General features: G+C 34.8%; 1 protein-coding gene across 2 annotated transcripts in view; it reads right to left on the bottom strand.

The window, feature by feature from the left end:
- GSK3B (glycogen synthase kinase 3 beta) overlaps positions 1-18879 on the bottom strand; it is a 179611-nt gene that overhangs the window by 18142 nt on the left and 142590 nt on the right. The window contains exons 8-10 of one of the 2 annotated variants that reach the window (XM_036243903.1): positions 18706-18801; positions 10003-10041; positions 6402-6588 (exon numbers count right to left, since the gene is read on the bottom strand). In XM_036243903.1, the coding sequence (XP_036099796.1) occupies positions 6402-6588; positions 10003-10041; positions 18706-18801 (322 nt within the window). The remainder of the gene's footprint in view (positions 1-6401; positions 6589-10002; positions 10042-18705; positions 18802-18879) is intronic. The other variant, XM_036243905.1, reaches the window with a different exon arrangement.

Below are 18879 nucleotides of genomic sequence, written 5' to 3'. Positions count from 1 at the left end.
TCACCCTGGCATGGTCTATATTTTTAGGTTTCTTATTTTCCTTGTCTTTCTAGAGTCAATTCATTCAGAATTTTGGAGTCAGAAGTTTCCCTGAATACTCTTTACTCCTACTACCTTATTTTTTTAAATGAGAAAACTTAGAACTAATGCCTTAGCCAAGGTCTACAATTAGTTAGAGACCGGGAACTAAAACTAGATCTGACTTACTTCTTTTCATATGGAATACTTGTCGGGAGAGGTCATCAAGAAGACATGACCACAGGCTGAAAACTTGGAGCTGGACCCAAGCAACTAGTCTCTCCTCACCCATTCCTGTGCTTTGGAATGTGCACCATGTTTGCTTTCCCTGCTCCCAAAAGCCGTTCTATGGAATGAGTACATGACTTACCCCAGTTAAGTCCCATTAGGTACGTGACTAAACTTTGTTAGAGCCTCTATAAAACCTCTTAAGATCTGGTAGACAGGTGCTGAGATCTACTTGTCTTGCCACTTAAGACAAACCTGGTAAGTTGTCTTGTTTATTTAACCTGCCACCTACCAATGTGGAGTGGTCTGCCTTTTTCTTTGATCTCTCCCTGCCCTCCACATATGGGAGCTGGTTTCAGATTACATCTGGGAAACTCCCAAGTGGTTGCTATCCAACAAATACTGCATATTTTTATTGTCTTGGTTATTTATCATATACCACCAGTGTTCTGGTCTTCCTGGAACTGTTTCTGTCCAAACTACATACAGAACTTTTAAGTCAAGATAGTTTTTTATTGTTTGTTCCTATCTTGTTCCACATTCTTCTCAGTAGCATGGGCTCAGTAGCATGGCCACATAATCTCATGGAAAACAACAATAATTCTTATAAATAATTGATAATTTAGATCTTAAAATCTTGAATACGCTCAACATTAGTACTCTAAGCTGCCTGAACTACAACTTACCTGTCCCCTTTAAGTGCACTCATGAATTTTCTCAAGCTCTTCCTGCAGTGCATTTGCATTGGTTTAGCATTTCGATACCTAGAAGAGTATAGCCTGCTTACCCAGAAAATTTACTCTTCCAGATTATTTATAAAATATTAAAGAATTCTGAAAAATTATTTTAGTAAGTATGAACAGCTCTACCTCTTACTTATTTACAGAATAACCCATTTATTTATACTCAAATTTCCTCAAGTTCACTGTCTTATAAAAAGACTTTTTATAGCCATTTCCACTCAAAAGAACACAACAGAAAACAGGAATAGTCATGTAAAAGTTTAATAGTTTAATTTTTAAAAAATGAAGGGGCACTGCAAATTAAAGCAGTTTATGAGTTTCACTTTATGATTTGATTCACATCCTACACATAAATCAAGAGTTCCTTCCTACCTTGCCCTAGCTGGTGTGGCTCAGTTGGTTGGAGCATCATCCCATGCGCCGAAAGGTTGAGGGTTCAATTCCTTGCTGGGGCATGTCTGAGAGGCAACCAATCGATGTTTCTCTCTCTCTCTTCCTCTCTAAAATCAATTAATATATCCTTGGGTGATGATTAAAAGAGTTCCTATCTTACATAAATTTATCCTTGCTATTGTAAATTATAAGAAGATAGGCTAAAAACCAGAAAGTCTCAAATCAAGGTTTATAGCCATTTGAGAATAATATTGGAAGATCCTTGATCACTTCAGGTGGTTGAAATACTGTGACTAGTATGTGGCTTAGGATAAGGCAGAACACAGAAAAGCAGGTAAGCAGGTGGACTGACCATATTTATGAGAATCACTATAACAGGAAAACTCATTTAAAATGCATTGCTACAAAGATCACAGAACCTGTTCATTATCAAAAATAATGAGTTACATACATTTTATAAATAAGTAGTCTACTGCTTTCAAATGAAAAAAGTAGAACCTTTGATGAACTGGGCTTCTTAGAACACTTGCTTTTGTTGCCTATCCCCAACTTGTTCTCAATCCTTTTTGCATCACTTTTTATTCTGTGACACATCCCTACACTGTTAAAAATCTTTCTCTGATCCTTTTGTGTTTCTTACTCTTTTCCTGTCCTTTTCTTTACTTGCTTTCTGGATCCCCTTTTCTATTTCACCATCTACTTTCCTCATATCCAGATACCCTTGCCCTTGTACTCCAAGATGTCCATATCTTCATGAGTTTGCTTGTTGCTCTCTGTCTGCCTTAAATATCCTATTTTTATTCTCATTTAAGTAGTTCTCCCTTCTTCTGGCCTGGCTAATAATCTACTACTCCTCCGCTATCTTCCCACGAAGCTACCTTTCTCTCAAATAACCCAGCTAAATGGTAGAGCAGTAAACTCTTCAGACTAAATTATACTAATATAAATGGTTGATAATTTTTACTCACCACTGCCCAACTCTTTTCCTGTCCTATGCCCACAAAGCTTATTAAAATAATTTCACTTGGTAAATTTTCCAATCAGTTGGGTAGGAAATTGAGACTAGGGATGGTTGTGGTGGAGTTAATTGGAGACTCACCTTTAAACACACAAAACAACCTATTTCCCAAAATATTCCAGTCTTGGTATAGGCAAGGAATTGGTGAACAAAAAGAAATACTGATCCCTGTTGGGATTTCATCTGCTTTCTAAGGCTTGATTCAGTATGTCCACCTTTGAAATCCAATGATTGGAGGAAACAGGGTGTGCCAAGGGTACAATCTGGCTTCCAATGTCTGGATGCAGCTCACACCGTCAATCCAGGGATCCTAGAACACTGAAGCCCAGGGCCACAAAATGAAAGGCCTCACAGTCTCCTGAGTTGTGGATCCAGGATGTCAGAAGGTTCTCAAAGTTTTTTGTTTCTTATCTGTTCATCTCTCTTCTTCCTCTAGCTGATAACAGAAATACTTCTTTTGATTATATGAAAGTAATACTAATTACCAGTTATGGCTAATTACTCATGGTGCAGTAACAAACAGCTAATTACAATTAGTGTTGTTCTAAGTTTTACTTTAATACAATATTATATTTTTCTCAAGTGTTTACTCTTCCTAGTTGTTCATATGGTAGGTTTACTTCACTAAAAGTAGCCAGACACAAAAGGTAACATATTACATGACTCCACTTTTATGAAAGTGACTAATGAAAAAAGTGTAATTACAGTAGTCCCCCCTTAACGGCAGAGGACATGTTCTAAGACCCCAATGGATGCCTAAAATTGAGAATAGTACCGAACCCTATATATACTGTTTTTTTCCTATACATTCTATGATACGTTTTTACTTTTTTTTTTTTTCCCCCTCACCCGAGGACATTTTTCCATCTTTTGTTCAGATAGAGTGGGAAGGGGGGAGAGAGAGAGGGGGGGAGAAAAACATCGATGTGAAAGGAACACATCAAGTGGCTGCCTCCCGCATGACCAACCAGGCCTGGGGACAAACTGCAACCGAGGTACGCGCCCTTAGCGGGAACCGAACCCAGTCTCTCTGGACCGCAGGTCGACGCTAACCGTTGAGCCAAACAGGCCAGGGCTATGATACGTTTTAATTTATAAATTAGGCACAGTAAGAGATTAACAACAATTGAACAATTATAAAAATATACTGTAATAAAAGTTACATGAATGTGCTCTCTCTCTCAAAATAGCTTACTGTACTGTACTTACCCTTCTTGTGGTGATATGATACAATGCTTATGTGATGAGAGGAAGTGAGGTGAATGATGTAGATATTTGTAGACTGTGGTTGATCACAGGTAACTGAAACCACGGAAAGCAAAATGTGGAAAAGGGGGGACCACTGTATTTCAAAACTGGTGTGTGTAAACAGTGAGAATGAACCCTAAATTTTTAAATCTGATCAAAAGGTTTAAGTAATTTCCCAGTTTGGATTAACACACACACACACTGAAGAGTATTTACCATATATGTCTGAATATAAGGAGAATTATTCTCCAAATGTATCCATCATAAATATGTTGTATTTGGATTCTTATCAGCTGCTCATTTGACAAGGGGCTTTCTTGAGTCACATATTGTGAGAAACAAAGTATTCATTGGAGTGTGGAAAAAAACCTCAATCAGTGCTGGTTTGGGAAACTTTAAGGTCACCTGACAAAAGTAAAAATGTAGGCAAAGAAATTTAACATTAACTTAGTTCTTGATGCCAAGACTCCACAGATGCCAAGTGCTGGATATCTCTGTATACAAAAGCCTTTTAGAGACCACTTTATTATTTTTTTTAAATTTTATTTTATTAAATTTATTGGTTAAGAGAGACCACTTTAGAAAGCAGTCCAGTAAATAGACTGTGCAGATAATAAACATATACCTACAGTGCAAAAGAAAAAAAAAAAAGCTCATGTTAATGTAAATGGGCACTTGTAGAACTTCCATTTGTGGCCTAGATTCAAAAAGTGTTTCATATCAAACAATTTAGGTAATATAACCTAAAAATCTATGACAGATGGTTCAAAAACTGGCTCTGTTGATTACAAAGACACAAATGTAAAAGATGCATATAAAGAGTTTTAATAAAATTGTTTCATGACATTTGATGGAAAAAAAGTGAAATTCCTAAATTAATATTAACTTTATATAATATATAATTTTAAATACAATTGCGCTAACAAAAAAAAACACAACACTTTTAAAATCATCTTAATGGGAAAACAGAGGATTACTTTATATTCAAGGATTTGATAATCCTTGCATTAGAAAAAAGATAGAAAAGAACTCCACCATAAAATTCTATAGTGATTATTTTGAATGTTAAAAAAGTGATATTTTGGGAGTGTTTTAGTTTTCTCTTTATTTTTTTGTATTTTCAATATTGTCTTCAATATACATGTATTATTCTTGATGAAAATAAAAGCAGTAAGAATTAAAAATAAAATTTATTTTCTTAATAGTTCTAAAACTTGTATGACATGAAATCATAGAATCTTTGCTCTACAAGAGGCCAAGATGAGTCTCTCAATCTAACCTTCTGCAAAATTCAAGTAATCTTATCTACATTATTTGACACTATCTAACTTTTTCCTGATACAGATATCAATATTTTGAAAACAACTTATTCTACTGTTAAACAATTGAAAACTTCACTGATTCTTTAATAGCTTTATCCAGTTTCTATATGTGCCAGGGGCTGAAGTCTTTATAGTAAGCCCAAATGTGTACTACTCTCTAAATTTCTGCTACTATTTTCAATTTTGCAATCTGGAGAAAAACATGTATGTCTACCTACTTCTTTCTTTAAAAAATAGTCTTTGAGGTATTTTTAGACAGCTTTTGGGAGTCCCTTAAGTTCTTCACTTTTCCAGGCTCTATATTCATTCTACCATTCATATTAATATTTTCTTAAAATGGCATAGCCAAGACCTAAAGCAACTTTCCAAATGATTTCTGATCAGCCCTGAATAGTCAAAATTAATAGTTCTGGATCTAAACATTTTTCTTTTATGAATGTAGTTTAAGACTACATTAGCATTGTTAATGGTTACATAATATTGACAGCTTAAGATTATAGAAAATAAAATCATCCAAGTCTATTTTACCAGCAATTCAGTCTTCCAAATCTACAGCTTAAGCAATGAATTTGTCCATGTTCAATTTAAATATGAGCTAAAAATTCACCTTAGAATAAAGAAAATATATCTATTTCCTGGTCATAGAAAGCTCTCTGTCTCCCTTCTGTATTTTTAGCTTGACTAAGTTGACCAATCAGTTAATCAACTATTTATTGCTTATTTTATCTATGGGAACTTGAACTCTCTTAATGATCAGTTTTGAAGAAAATAACATCATTAGAGGCAATGTGGTTGATTAAATGAATCACTTAAGTCTTAATAAGAGAGAAAAGTGAACACAGAAGTATGAAGAAATAATGACTCTCTCGATCTTTTAGAAACCTGCAATGCATAAACCCAGTTTTCCTTTAAATGTTTTCTCAGCAGCAGCAATGGTGCCAAGCTCGAGAGAGGATGGAGATTTCTCCATCTATATCACTTACATAAGTTTTAAGAAAGAGTTATAGCATTCTAGTTCTCCCTGTTTTTAAGATATTTGAATTTATACAAATACAGCCACCAATTTATTTCTAGGTTTAAAAAACTTGATATAAATCCTTGGGAAGCAAGAAATGCTACATGTTCTAAGTTTCAGGTATAAACTGTACATTAGTCATGTTAATGAAATCTCTGTAACTTCTCATATGCCAAGATTTACTATAATCTGCTAAAAATTAAAGAAGCTACAGTTATTTGAAAATTTTTATCTACCACTATTTTGCTTAAAATCATACAAGTAGTGGCCTAGTAAGTGGTAAGAAAGGACCTTTCCCACCTGCATAAGTACCTAATATGTTTATTTTTGTCCTATAGATTTTAATCAAGAGTGTCACTTCATACCCATGTGTAGCTTTCTCAGAAATGGTGAAAGAGCTAAGTGTTTGAAAGTACCTTGAGTGGTGAAGTTGAAGAGTGCAGGTGTGTCTCGCCCATTTGGTAGTTTGACATTTGGGTCCCGTAATTCATCAAAAAATGAATGTGCACACGCTTCCAGTGGTGTCAATCGAGCAGTTGGTGTATACTCCAGCAGACGACTACACAGTGCAATTGCCTCTGGTGGAGTTCGGGGTCGGAAGACCTGCAGTACAAAGAAAAGGAAAGAACAATGAATGTTTTTTAAGAATCTTAGCAATTTATCCTGAGTAGAGTTAACTTCTACCACGTACCAAAAAAAAAAAGGCTGCATTTGTGAAAGGAACCTTCAAAAAGAGTTAACCTTCTAGAATATGATTCATCACACTGTGGTGAACTGCTAATTAAAGACTATATGAGAAAAGCTCAAAGAAAAAACTAGGGGATGTGGAAAAATATCTATATAGGCTAGTGATAAAGCAGAATAATCTAACATGTATACAAATTGTGACAGGCACAAGAGAAAGGGTGGATTCTGGAGGTAAACACAAGAAGAATATAAACAATTTTAAAGTTTTGTCCTGGCTGGTTTGGCTCAGTGGTTGGAGCATCAGCCTACAGAATGAAGGGTTGTGGGTTCGATTCCTGGTCCTGGTCAGGGTTGTGAAAGGGGAGCAGCAGATCGATGTGTCTCTCTCACATAGATGTTTCTCTTTCTCTCCCTCCCTCCCTCCTTTCCACTCTATCTAAAAATCAATGGAGCCCTGGCCAGTTTGGCTCAGCGGTTAGAGCATCGGCCTGCGGTCCGGAGAGACCCGGGTTCAGTTCCCGCTAAGGGCACGTACTTCGGTTGCAGTTTGTCCCCGGCCCTGTTTGGTCGTGCGGGTGGCAGCCACTCGATGTGTCCCTTCACGTCGATGTTTCTCACTCTCTCTCCCTCCCATTCTATCTGTACAAAAAATGGAAAAATATCCTCGGGTGAGGATAAAAAAAAAAAAAAAAAAAAAAAAATCAATGGAAAAATATCCTTGGGTGAGGATTAACAACAACAACAACAAAAAACAAAACAAAACAAAACAAATACTTTATTAAAGTTTGACTGCAGTGGCAGTAGGTAAAAGCTGGCCTCTTTTGGGTGAGTTTTGGCAGAACAATTGTTGGTAATGGACAGCACTATTCAAATCTGGCAATCAGTATCTTTTAAAAAAGAAAAGCTATTTACTGTAAGTCTATAAATGTTAATGAATTTGTATGACCTCTTCAATAAACAGAACCTATGCTCTTTGAAGAAATTCTTGAATTCCCAGAATTTGACAAAATGTCCAAAATTGTTTTCTCAAGTAGCTGTTTATCACAAACACGGCCAGGCCAGATTGCCCTCACTTGTATAAATACTGTAGGGTTTTTCTTTTACTAAGGAAGAGAGAAATGTAGTTTTCACTAAGAGTCATTAACTCACAGAAAAAAGTCAATTGAAGGCTATATTGAAGCAAAATGCAAATTAAATTAATTTGCTTAAAGGAATAGAGAACTTTCTACTTATCTATGTCTGAAAACTCCTAACCAATATATAAAACTATGAAAATATACTTTGTTTTAAATTATGGACAGTTAAAGAATAAAAGCAGAAGGAGAAAATAAAACAAATATAAGCAGATGGACAGAAAGCCTTTGAAACTAAAAAAAATGAAACACTGGCCTTGGCCATGTAGCTCAGTTGGTTAGAGCATTGCCCTGATGCGCCAAGGTTGAAGGCTCAATCCCTGCTCAGGGCATATGCAAGAAACAACCAATGAATGAACCAATAAGTGGAATAACAGATTTATCTCTCTCTAAACCAATAAATAAAAAAAAAACTGCTGAGAAAATAAAACATATAAATATCTTTTGATAGGCAGAACGTAGAATCAAAAAGAAGGTGTGGTAGTGGAACTGGTGGAGGTAAACGGACATAAAAAGAAGCACAAGTATATATACTTGTGATGTACAAGTGAGTAAAGGACTGTAGACTGTGACAAGGCATGGAGGAGTCTGGGAGGCTAAGGTTTCCTAATGAGAATGGTTCATGTAAATCTGGGTATTCACTTAGTCTAAAGTTAGGAGAACTAGTTGCTTCTATAGGGCTCATTAGGTTTCAAGAGACTATTTATAAGAGTACTTTGTACAGAGAAAACTCTTTTTTCCTTTTGTTTTTACACACAGTTTGTTATTAGTAAAGAATTATCCATGGAAACTGAGAAATTGATTTAAGCAGGATCTCATGAATTTAGTTTAGAATACTGAAGGCCTTGTCAATTTATTTGGCTATGTTAGAAAACCCTCTGCAAGCTAAAAACCGCTTTATCTTTTATTCTTTTGAGTGACCTGACTTGCCTCAGTCAAGAAAACCTAATATTACTGTATTGTTTGAAATGTGTAGATCGTCCACGGTTGTTCTTGGTCAGTTTTTCCTCATGTGTTCTCTAGTCAGATCCATAATCAAACTCACACATAGAAGAAAGGAGTCAGTAGGAAAACTCAGAAATTTTTTAAATTAAAAATATTAAGCACTACTGACATATTTTACCTCTGAGTACAGCTGGCACTTATTTGATAGCATATGGATTAAATTTGCTAGCCAATATAATAAAAAATGCTTCTGCATCAATATGGGAGGCACATAAGTAGAATTAAAAGTAGAAATAAATGATCTCCCACTAACATTCAAATGTAAAGTAGCTAGACAGTGAGTGTATTTTAAATTTAAAAATTTCACATTATATTAATGAAGATTGTGTAAAGCTATTAATAAGGCAGTATTGTAAGCTTATCTCTGGTTATTAAAAAAAGAGTCATCCACATCTTTTTGGTATCTTACAAGCTATAAGTGACCACACATGTTAACACTAAGACACATATTAACCTATTTTGCCAGGCAATCCTAACTCATAGAATCAGTGTTAAAAACAGAAAGAAAGAAAAAAAAAAAAGAATTCATTCCAAGAGCCTACATTAAAATCAAAACATAACCTGCCTTTTAAAAAAGTATCACTACTTGAAACCCTTTGAAAGATTCCTGATGAGAAAAACTTTGGTTCAGTACTTTATAAAGGATAAGTGGACACTTATGTGAGGTTAAAAACTAGCGTCTCTTAAAGTTCAGATATCTGAGCATAATATAGGGAGTCAGAGTGTGTTAGCATGCAACTTCCAAAAATTACAGGCCAAACTAGAAAACAGTTCTTCTGAATTATCTTTGTGTCTATAGAAAAGAAAATCAATTTAACTACTGAAATCTGACTTTCAATTTAAAAGTTTTGGTTGTTGTTTCATTCTTTACTCATTTTAATTGCTTAACATTCAGAACCATTGGTTCATGAACCTTTATCAATATATATATTCTTGTAAAAACAATTTTCAAACCCCACAATTCCTAAACTTCAGTCTAGATGTCAATAAATCACCCAGAAGACTGACAATCAATACCACAAGCAAAACCTGTATCATACAATGAATGAAAACAGAAATCAGAGCTACACTGTTTTTACTGTTACATTTCAAGAATGAATAACTAACTATATAGCCTTTCAAAAAGCTTTCCCCCTAGTTTTATAGACGTGCCCTGAAATTTTGGGGAAAAAAAAAAAAATTAAGTACATACCCGCACTCCTGAGTTGAAATGTCCTGTTCCTGACGAATCCTAAAGATGATAATGCAGTGAAATAATCCAAACAGGGGAAGTCAATCCAAAAGAGAATAGTCCAGCAAGGAAAAATATATCCAATGTTATAAGAAATCCATGGTGTGGGGGGGACATAGAAAATGTTTATACAGTTATAAACTTTAAACATCAGTCTCCACAGTAGCAAGTCCAAGTTTTAAAAATTATTTCACCACAGTGTATGCAAAAATTTTTTTGATTGCGCAATGGTGAGGCACAGTAAAGAAACATTTTAATTTTAGTTTATTATGTTCCAATGCCAGTTCATTTATTAAAAAAATACAAAACCAAAAAAAGTTAAAATCAAAATGAAATCTAGAAGTAAAGTTCCCAAAGTAAAGTGTTTGGTCTTCTATGACCTGGATTCATCGTCCATTGACATGGCTGGGAGGGGGCATTTAAGACTGCTTTTAAAGATGTGAGTTCCCAATATGCTAATTTTTCTCTATTAACGTATTCCAGTTACACAGTATAAACATTTTTTTTTTGCTAAATTATTAGTGATGAGAGGAAAAGTAATAAATATTTAATTTATATTACTATAAATTTCAAGCCAAATATTTTCAATTTGTGTGAGCTAAAAAGGATCAGGCCACCGCGGATTATTCTCCATTTTGGATTGACTTCCCTGCTAAAAGATATTTGCTGACATTCTCATTATCTTAGGACTCTTCAGGAAATAGACATATCACCTCAGGAGTGCGGGTATAAACTTACATTTTCTATTGTGGGCTTTGCCCCCTCATACCCTTGCACCCATTACTTAGGAAAAATAAATATAGAACATTCTTTCCTTTTTGGAAAAACTCACTGAAAAAAAAAATCCTACATCTCTGAGCACTATAAATTCAACACAAGTTCCATCTGCAAATATGCCCAATTCACCCACCAAAAGCTAAACAAAAATATATACAATAAACAACTAAGGGACAGTCACAGTTATAGGTGACATGCACAGTAATGTACACCAACACCTAGGCACAACGGAGCCAAATATGCAAGGGAGGTGGGTAGGGTCTATTATGTCTAGGTATTGAGAACAAACAATGGCAGAACTCACCAGTAGCTGTGAATTCCCTTGGCTATTCTAAGAGAATTTTACATTCTTTTAGGATAGTTTCCAGTGGGGGAATTAAATATTTTGCAAAAATAAATAATCCGCGGATTACTTTTAGTCTGCAGACTAAAATTTAGTACACGGATTAAAATCCGGCCCATCAGAATAGAAATCTCTCATGAACTAAAACACAACAAAAGTAGAAAACCAGACTAAAAAAACTGAGAGCACAAAGTAAGACTCAACTGGGCCAACTAACAATTAGTGCGCAGACTAAATATGGCCAGCCAAGTATGTTAGCAAGGCCATGAAGAGCCCAAGACACCCCTGTAATAACTAAAAACAGAAGTAAATAAATAAAACAAAGCAGAACAAAGCAAATAAAGAAATAATTGAAAGAAAAGTAAAAGAAAAAAATGAAAAGAATCAAAACACTGACATGAACTTTTCAAGTGATTCAAATACTACCTCACCTGTGCAGCAACGCATTTTCTTAAATTGAAACAAACTCTCATCACAAATACTAGTCTACAGAAGAAACTAACAGAAAAAATTAAATTTTTCAAAAAGAAAGTCTCTGTGATATTGGACAAATGCAAATGAGTCCTTAAATAAAGAACTATTCAAAATAAATTTGCATTTGGATAACTCAAAAATCATATAGGTAATTTTCCCTTACATGTCCTAGAATAGACTTTTGCGATCAAATACCAAATTTCAACCTGGAGCTAACTGTTATGACTGAATCTTGAGCCCTTTAAAACAACCATTTATGAACGGTCATATATACCATACCAAGGCCTATGGCTGATTCTCAGAGCATCAGCTCTCAATAATTCTACTGCATTAAACAGCCAACCAGAGCAATGTAAAAATGCCTGTGTGCAATGATAATTAATCTAAGTAGAACAGAGGACAAGTGCCATGCCTATTCCAAACAGCTACTCTTCCCTAGTTTTCACAGTTATAAATGTACATGTTTTCTGGTTATACACAAAATACACAAGCACCCAATGTTAAAAACTGATAAACCCTGAACATTTCTAAAGAGCAACTCCAGTATTGGCTCTCAAAAGTAATTTATTAATCATTTACAATTATTTGCAATTTGTAAACCCAAATATAGGACTAAAATGAGAGAATGTCATGGATTTTTTGAACAGTTAATAATGATGATTAATCAAGCTAATTAACTAAAAAACCTTCAATCTACTTAAGTGCTCACATATAGTACATAATTTATAAGAAAACAAACATCCTTTTCTTAGCCATGACAGAGCTAGCATTCAATAAATTTCATCTGTACTAATTAAAAGGCTTATGTTTTCCTGCATTCTACTACATGTAAGAAATATTATGTATGTTTTGATACCAGCGTTTAACTATGCAATGTAATTTCTCCCTCTAACATCATTCACCGATAAAACAGTACTACAGGCTTACACAGAATTGTGATTTACCAAATGTCCACTTATCAATTTAATCGCTCACTGTTCATGAAATAGTCATTGTTGTCAGGTTGACCTTCCTAAGAATACAGGAATATTTCCTTTTCAGTCACACCTCTCTCATCTTAGGAGATAGTCTCCTAGGCTACAACAATTCCAACCTGTGTACACCTAAGGAAATCCAAATCCTCCTTCAAAAGCCCACCTTCCTGGGTCCTTGTATCCCCTTTTCTCCACCACCACCCTTGCTGGAGATCTGACTTATAACACCTACAACATTTGAAACACCTTTGAACATCTAGTGCATACAATAAAGTATATGGTTGTATATTAGCATATATTATTCAATACTTGGCTTTAGCTGAGTCAGTTGTGTCACCTGTAAGTTTTACAAGGAATATATATTTTTTATTTTTGCATCCTTTATGGTACCCAGCATAGCACTGGTTACATAGGATATATGGATTTTAAAGAACAAATGATAAATTTAAAAGTATTCTTTTTTTTCTCTTTCTTTATTGATTTTAGAGAGAGAGAAAGGGAGAAAGAGAGATAGAAACACTGATGTGAGAGACATCGACTGGCCACCTCCTGCATGGCCCCACTGGGGATCGGGCCCACAATCTGGGTACATGCCCTGATAAGGAATAGAACTGGCGACTTCTTGGTGCATGGGGTCGAAGCTCAACCACAAAGCTTTCTGGAACATGAATAAAATGAGTAACGCAGAGAGACCAGAAGAGCTAGATGAAGTGGACCTGCAAAAAAGTGTTTGAAGGCGATTTTTGTTTTGTGTTTTCCATGCCCTCCCTGATGGTATTTTTGGTAACATGTTAAACTATAGTTTAAACAGGTAAGCTTATTAAGTGAAAAATATTGCATTGCAAGGCTCAAAAATTTGTAAGATTATGAAGTCTTTTAGAATAAGTATCATTGTTTAGATAAGTATCATTGTTTAGCTTTAAGCATAGAAATCAATAAAGAAAAAATTTTTTTTTAAAAGTAAGCTATCATGTATGCCAAAAACTTAGCAACAACCAATTTTAGGTAATTAGCATCCATTTTGTTATTACCATTATGAAAGAGAAATTAAGAATTGCTATAATACATACATATGGTATGAGTTGGTAGTTATTTACAGGAATTATGTGGAAGAATCATGGAGCTCTTGGTTAATCAGAAAATAGTTCACAGAAGTGAAATTTCAAGTCTCGAGAAAAGGTTAATACTTGGTAAGCAGAGGAGAAAAACATTTTAAGTGTGAAAAAAAGACACTGGCAGGAGGCAGAAATGAATGTGGTTTCTTTGGGGTCCAATTCGAAGACCAGTTTGATTAGACCCCAAAATTCAGCATGACTGCATGGTCCCTTCAATGTGAGCTATAAGCTAACATATTAAACAGCCCTAATCCAATTGAAAGAGATCAGAGCCCTTGGGATTCTAATCTACTACCTTCAACTAAACAGTTATATCCACGTATGAATTTCATTAATCTAAAAGAATACACAAATATCTGTATTACCTAACTGATTTCGTAGGATTATAACTACTGGGATAAAGGAGAAATACTTTTTTGTTTTTTTTTATCCTTACCCTAGGACATTTTTCCATTTTTTGTTCAGATAGAGTGGGAGGGAGAGAGAGACATCAATGTGAGAGAGACACATCGAGTAGTTGCCACCCACACAACTCCAATCGGGGCCGGGGACAAACTGCAACCGAGGTACATGCCCTTAGCGGGAACCGAACCCGGGTCTCTCAGGACCGCAGGCCAATGCTCTAACCGCTAAGCCAAACCGGCCAGGGTAAGGAGAAATACTTTTTAAAAATAACTTTACATAAAAAGTTAGCAAAATTAGGTACTCAAAATGGGGGGAAAACTCATATTAATTATTACACTGCAATGTTATTAGAAATCCCTAACCTACCCTAACTAAATGCATTTAAGCATGGAGGAGCTGGAGAACTTGGGAAAGAGACTGGATTCTATCAACTTGATGCTTCAGGGAAGATTAGGAGCAGAGCAAGAACTAAATTTCTTATTTTTTTAGAAAGGAAAGGTAGAAATGATTAGGAACAGAGTAAATGTATACTTGTTACCCAAACTGGGACAGTTGAGAGTAAAGGGGCATGCAACTAATAATCACATTGGACAAACATAACTGAGTCATACAATCACTCCTCATTATATGTGTATCGTGTCAAATTTTCCTAAAGGCAGGAATTAGAGAAGGGTTTTAAATAGGAGTGACAGTATCACATGTGTTTTTAAGAAAGCTACCTCTACAGCAAGGAAAACGTGAAGTATGTGAAATTGAAGGAGGGAAATTGGTTAGGAGGTAGGAAGCTGTTTTAACAATTCTATGATGGCCTAAATTAAAGCCAGGGCAGTGGAGATAGCACAAATCACAGAACCATATTGGAGGTAGAATCTTTTCATTTATTCAGAACTAAAATAAAATAATCCTTTATATGCATACTTTTAACAATATTTTCAAAAAATCCAGAGAAAAAACACAACAGCTAATTGTTATCTTAACAAAAGAAAAAACTTGAGGCACAAAGAGTAGGAGCCGGGCTTAAACTAGATCCTCACTTCATACCTAAAAGACTATCATTTAACCATACCTCCATTTTCTAAATGCAGAATTTAAGCTTCGTCTCTTCTTCCAACCAATTTCCATCTCTACTTAATTCTCAATCTACTCTTGCATCACTTTCTTTTGCTTCCCATGTGGCTTTTACTCTATGAAGTATACAGCATATACCAATGCAGAGAGGTCTTTATTTTTCTCACCCCCACTCCCAAGAATATCCCTGTTCCAAAATATTATTACCTATTTCCTACTTAAACTACAATTGTTTTATCAATGAATTAGGTTGCTCTGGCTATAAGGGCAACTTATTGGATTTCTAAATTCTCAAGATTCCTGCCACATACCACACTGGAATCATCTTGTGGTCTTATTCTTCTGTATGTTATCTTCCCTACATATCTGAATCCCTCATCTTAATGTTTCCATGGCAGACATTTTCTCTCTTGATCTTTATTTCTTCCTACTTTTTTGAGAACACCAGCTCTGAATCCTGGTGATATAGCTGCACTACAGTACAGCACAGAAAACCAGGATGCCCATAGCTTCCGGAAATGAGGCTAAATTGCATTCTAACAGAAGACAGCAATAAAGGCAAAGCAGCTTTTGTTTCCAGACTATGTTTACCTGCCCTCTAAGGGCAAGAAGCTCTTTGAAGAAAACCACATTAATGTATTAAAAATAATAATTCCATTGGCTGCCTAGCATAAGACAGCATTTCTCAAGAGCATTTCTCCTGTCATAATGGAGGGTAGAGGGGACTGACTTTCCTCTAGAAACAGAACATTTTGTCTCTTCATATTGATAACAACTAATTTTTAAAAGAATCAATGTAAGCATATCCTGTATCATCTAGATTCATCTGGATGACAGTAGTGCCATGAAATTTCTGTATAAATTTTGTTTTGTATTTACAACCACAGTAACACTAACCTAGTTGTGTGCACTAATGAAAGATTAATGTAGGTATCCTTATTACATAATAAATGCATTTGTACCAAATGAAACCAAATAATGTCAAGACATACTACATGAATGAAGAATTCACCGTAGTTTGAACAGACAAAATAGGTGGGAGAACTGAGTTCTTATTCTACACATGGTAGAGGAATGGAAACCTAAATAAAACAAATAGAAGGGCTTTATATGGACTATTCAAGTTTGAAAAACATTAGTGTAAGACACAGCAACACCAGGAACCCACAAGAGCAAAGGAAGGTGTAAAGCATACAAATTTACCACAAGTCTTCTGCTGGCTGCATTTTCAATATAATCATTCAATCATTCCTCACATTCCATCCTGGCTAATATAGGAATTGAAAAGATACAATCCGGGGGGAAAGTGCAGAATATGACACATATTAATATTGGTGGCTGTTCTGATTTTTAAAAAATTAAAGATAGGACTGATAAATAAGATTTTATAACCTCAATTTCAGCATCATATTGCTTAGAAACCCCATATTAAGATTAACGTGAATACTTAGATTAGAGCTTCACTTTTCTTTCTTTACAGAAAATAACTTGCTTATTAAAGAAAATACGGAAGTGCAGATCAAATTTAAATTCACCCACACTCTTCTCACCTAAACTACTATTAGCATTTTGAAATATGCCCCTGTATTTACTCAATAGATAGAATTCTGTTTTTTTTTTTTTTTTTTTTTCTTTAACTTGGTTGAAATCATAGTACACTACAAACCACTTAAAAGCACTTTAACTTGGAATAACTTTACTTGATTCAACACAGCCTCTAACTCCAAACAGACCACCTGGAATTCTCTGAGTTTAGAGCCAGGTGAGAGACCCCAAATATCTTCTCACCTAGATTCAAAATAAACTTTAAACAAAGACCAAAGAATAGTTTAGTGTCAGAATATTTAGTGTTGGTTATAAGTTTAATAAGGAAGGAGAGAGCAACATCTTGGCAGTGAAAGCTATAGCCTGTAATTTTGGCACTAAAATACTACACAGGTCTTTGATTCTGAATAATATATAAATAATTAGCAACAAGAGGAGTTTTTGAAGTGAAGAGAGGTAATGTGATTATGAGAACTTGAAGAAAAGTAATTGCAATTATAACACAATCTAGTGAGAAAGACGCACACTTAAATCTGGGAATATAAATTATTTCAACTATAGCCCTCAATCACTTCATCTCATTATAAAAGATCTAAAACCAATTAAATGAACTTACTAACATTCAAAGCAAACTGTTATATGCACATTTAAAAATACAAAACATCTCTACTTTAAATACACATTAAAAAGTTGAACATATCTAACCCCCCAAATATATAATAAAATGTAAGTAAATGAGAAGGGGGAATGCATAGCACATAACTAACTACAAGTTTAAAGGATCTGGCATTAAACACATGTGTGTGCACAAACATAAGAAGTTTACTGACTTTATAACTGCCACCCATTTAGTCTTGGATAAGTCACTTAGTATCTTTGGCCAGAGTTTCTCAATATGTAAAATGAGAAAGCTAGAGATTCACTCTAGCTATAAACCCTATTGAGACACTTTAGTTTTTCTTCTCTGCATGCTTAATCTCATAAATCAAACTGAGGTGGAAAAAAAACAACACCTTTTAATAAAATCTCTCTTGCCCTGGCCGGTTTGGCTCAACGGTTAGAGTGTCGGCCTGCGGTCCGGAGAGACCCGGGTTCGGTTCCCACTAAGGGCACGTATCTTGGTTCCAGTTTGTCTTGTCTCTGGCCATGGTTGGGTTGTGCAGGTGGCAGCCACTCGATGTGTCCCTTTCATGTAGATGTTTCTCTCTCCCTCCCTCCCACTCTATCTGAACAAAAAATAGAAAAATGTCCTCAGGTGAGGATAAAAAAAAATCTCTCTTAAAATTACTTAAATTAAATGTCAAAACAAATAAATAAATAAATAAAGTTTTCTGGTAATTAGTACTTATATGCTCTTAGAATTGGTTCCATCTAATGTTGAGGTTGGACTGTCATGACTAGTGACATCCTGTTAACATACCAATTGCTTTCAATGTATATACCTAGCAAGATCAAATCTGCTTTTTATCCCTGCTCCCAAAACAACAATAGGAAAGTAAACAAAAGAAGAAAAATATACTATTATCATCTATAATAAGGTCTATATATTAATAGTTTAAAAAAAGAATACGTAAAAAGTATGTTTTCATATGCTGTATGATACTGAACTAATACACACATCTAACTTTGTAAAAAAATTAATTTCTGAATTTTAAGTAGTCAAAATTTATATATGAATTTTGCTCCTAATAAAATTATATGTTTTAATAATAAAGATACACTGTCCTCACCCTACAAGTAAAAACCCAGGCTGGAAACAATTTACTGGAAATCAATGGAGACAAAACTATATACAGTCAATAAAACACCAAAGTACAACTACCAACTATCTTTACATGTAGAACTGCTGTATGTTTTGTACTCAGGCAGTTATTTGGTATCAAAATAGTTTAAGAACAATGAAAACCCCAAGTTTTAGTTAACTATAATTAATGTGCTTTTATAAAAACTCTATTTGACTCACCTTAGTCCAAGGATGTGCCTTAATTTGAGGAAATTTGAATTCTGTGTAGTTTGGGTTCATTTCTCTAATTTGCTCCCTTGTTGGTGTCCCCAGGACCTAGACAGAGAAAGAAAGTTATTACCATATTTTCCTATACACTTACAAATACAGTATTTATGTTTCAATGTATTGGTT

Source organism: Molossus molossus, unplaced genomic scaffold (genome assembly GCF_014108415.1).
Source record: "Molossus molossus isolate mMolMol1 unplaced genomic scaffold, mMolMol1.p scaffold_m16_p_5, whole genome shotgun sequence".
Lineage (NCBI taxonomy): Eukaryota > Metazoa > Chordata > Mammalia > Chiroptera > Molossidae > Molossus > Molossus molossus.
Note: the sequence above shows the minus strand (reverse complement) of the source record. Positions and strands in the feature narration are given on the sequence as shown.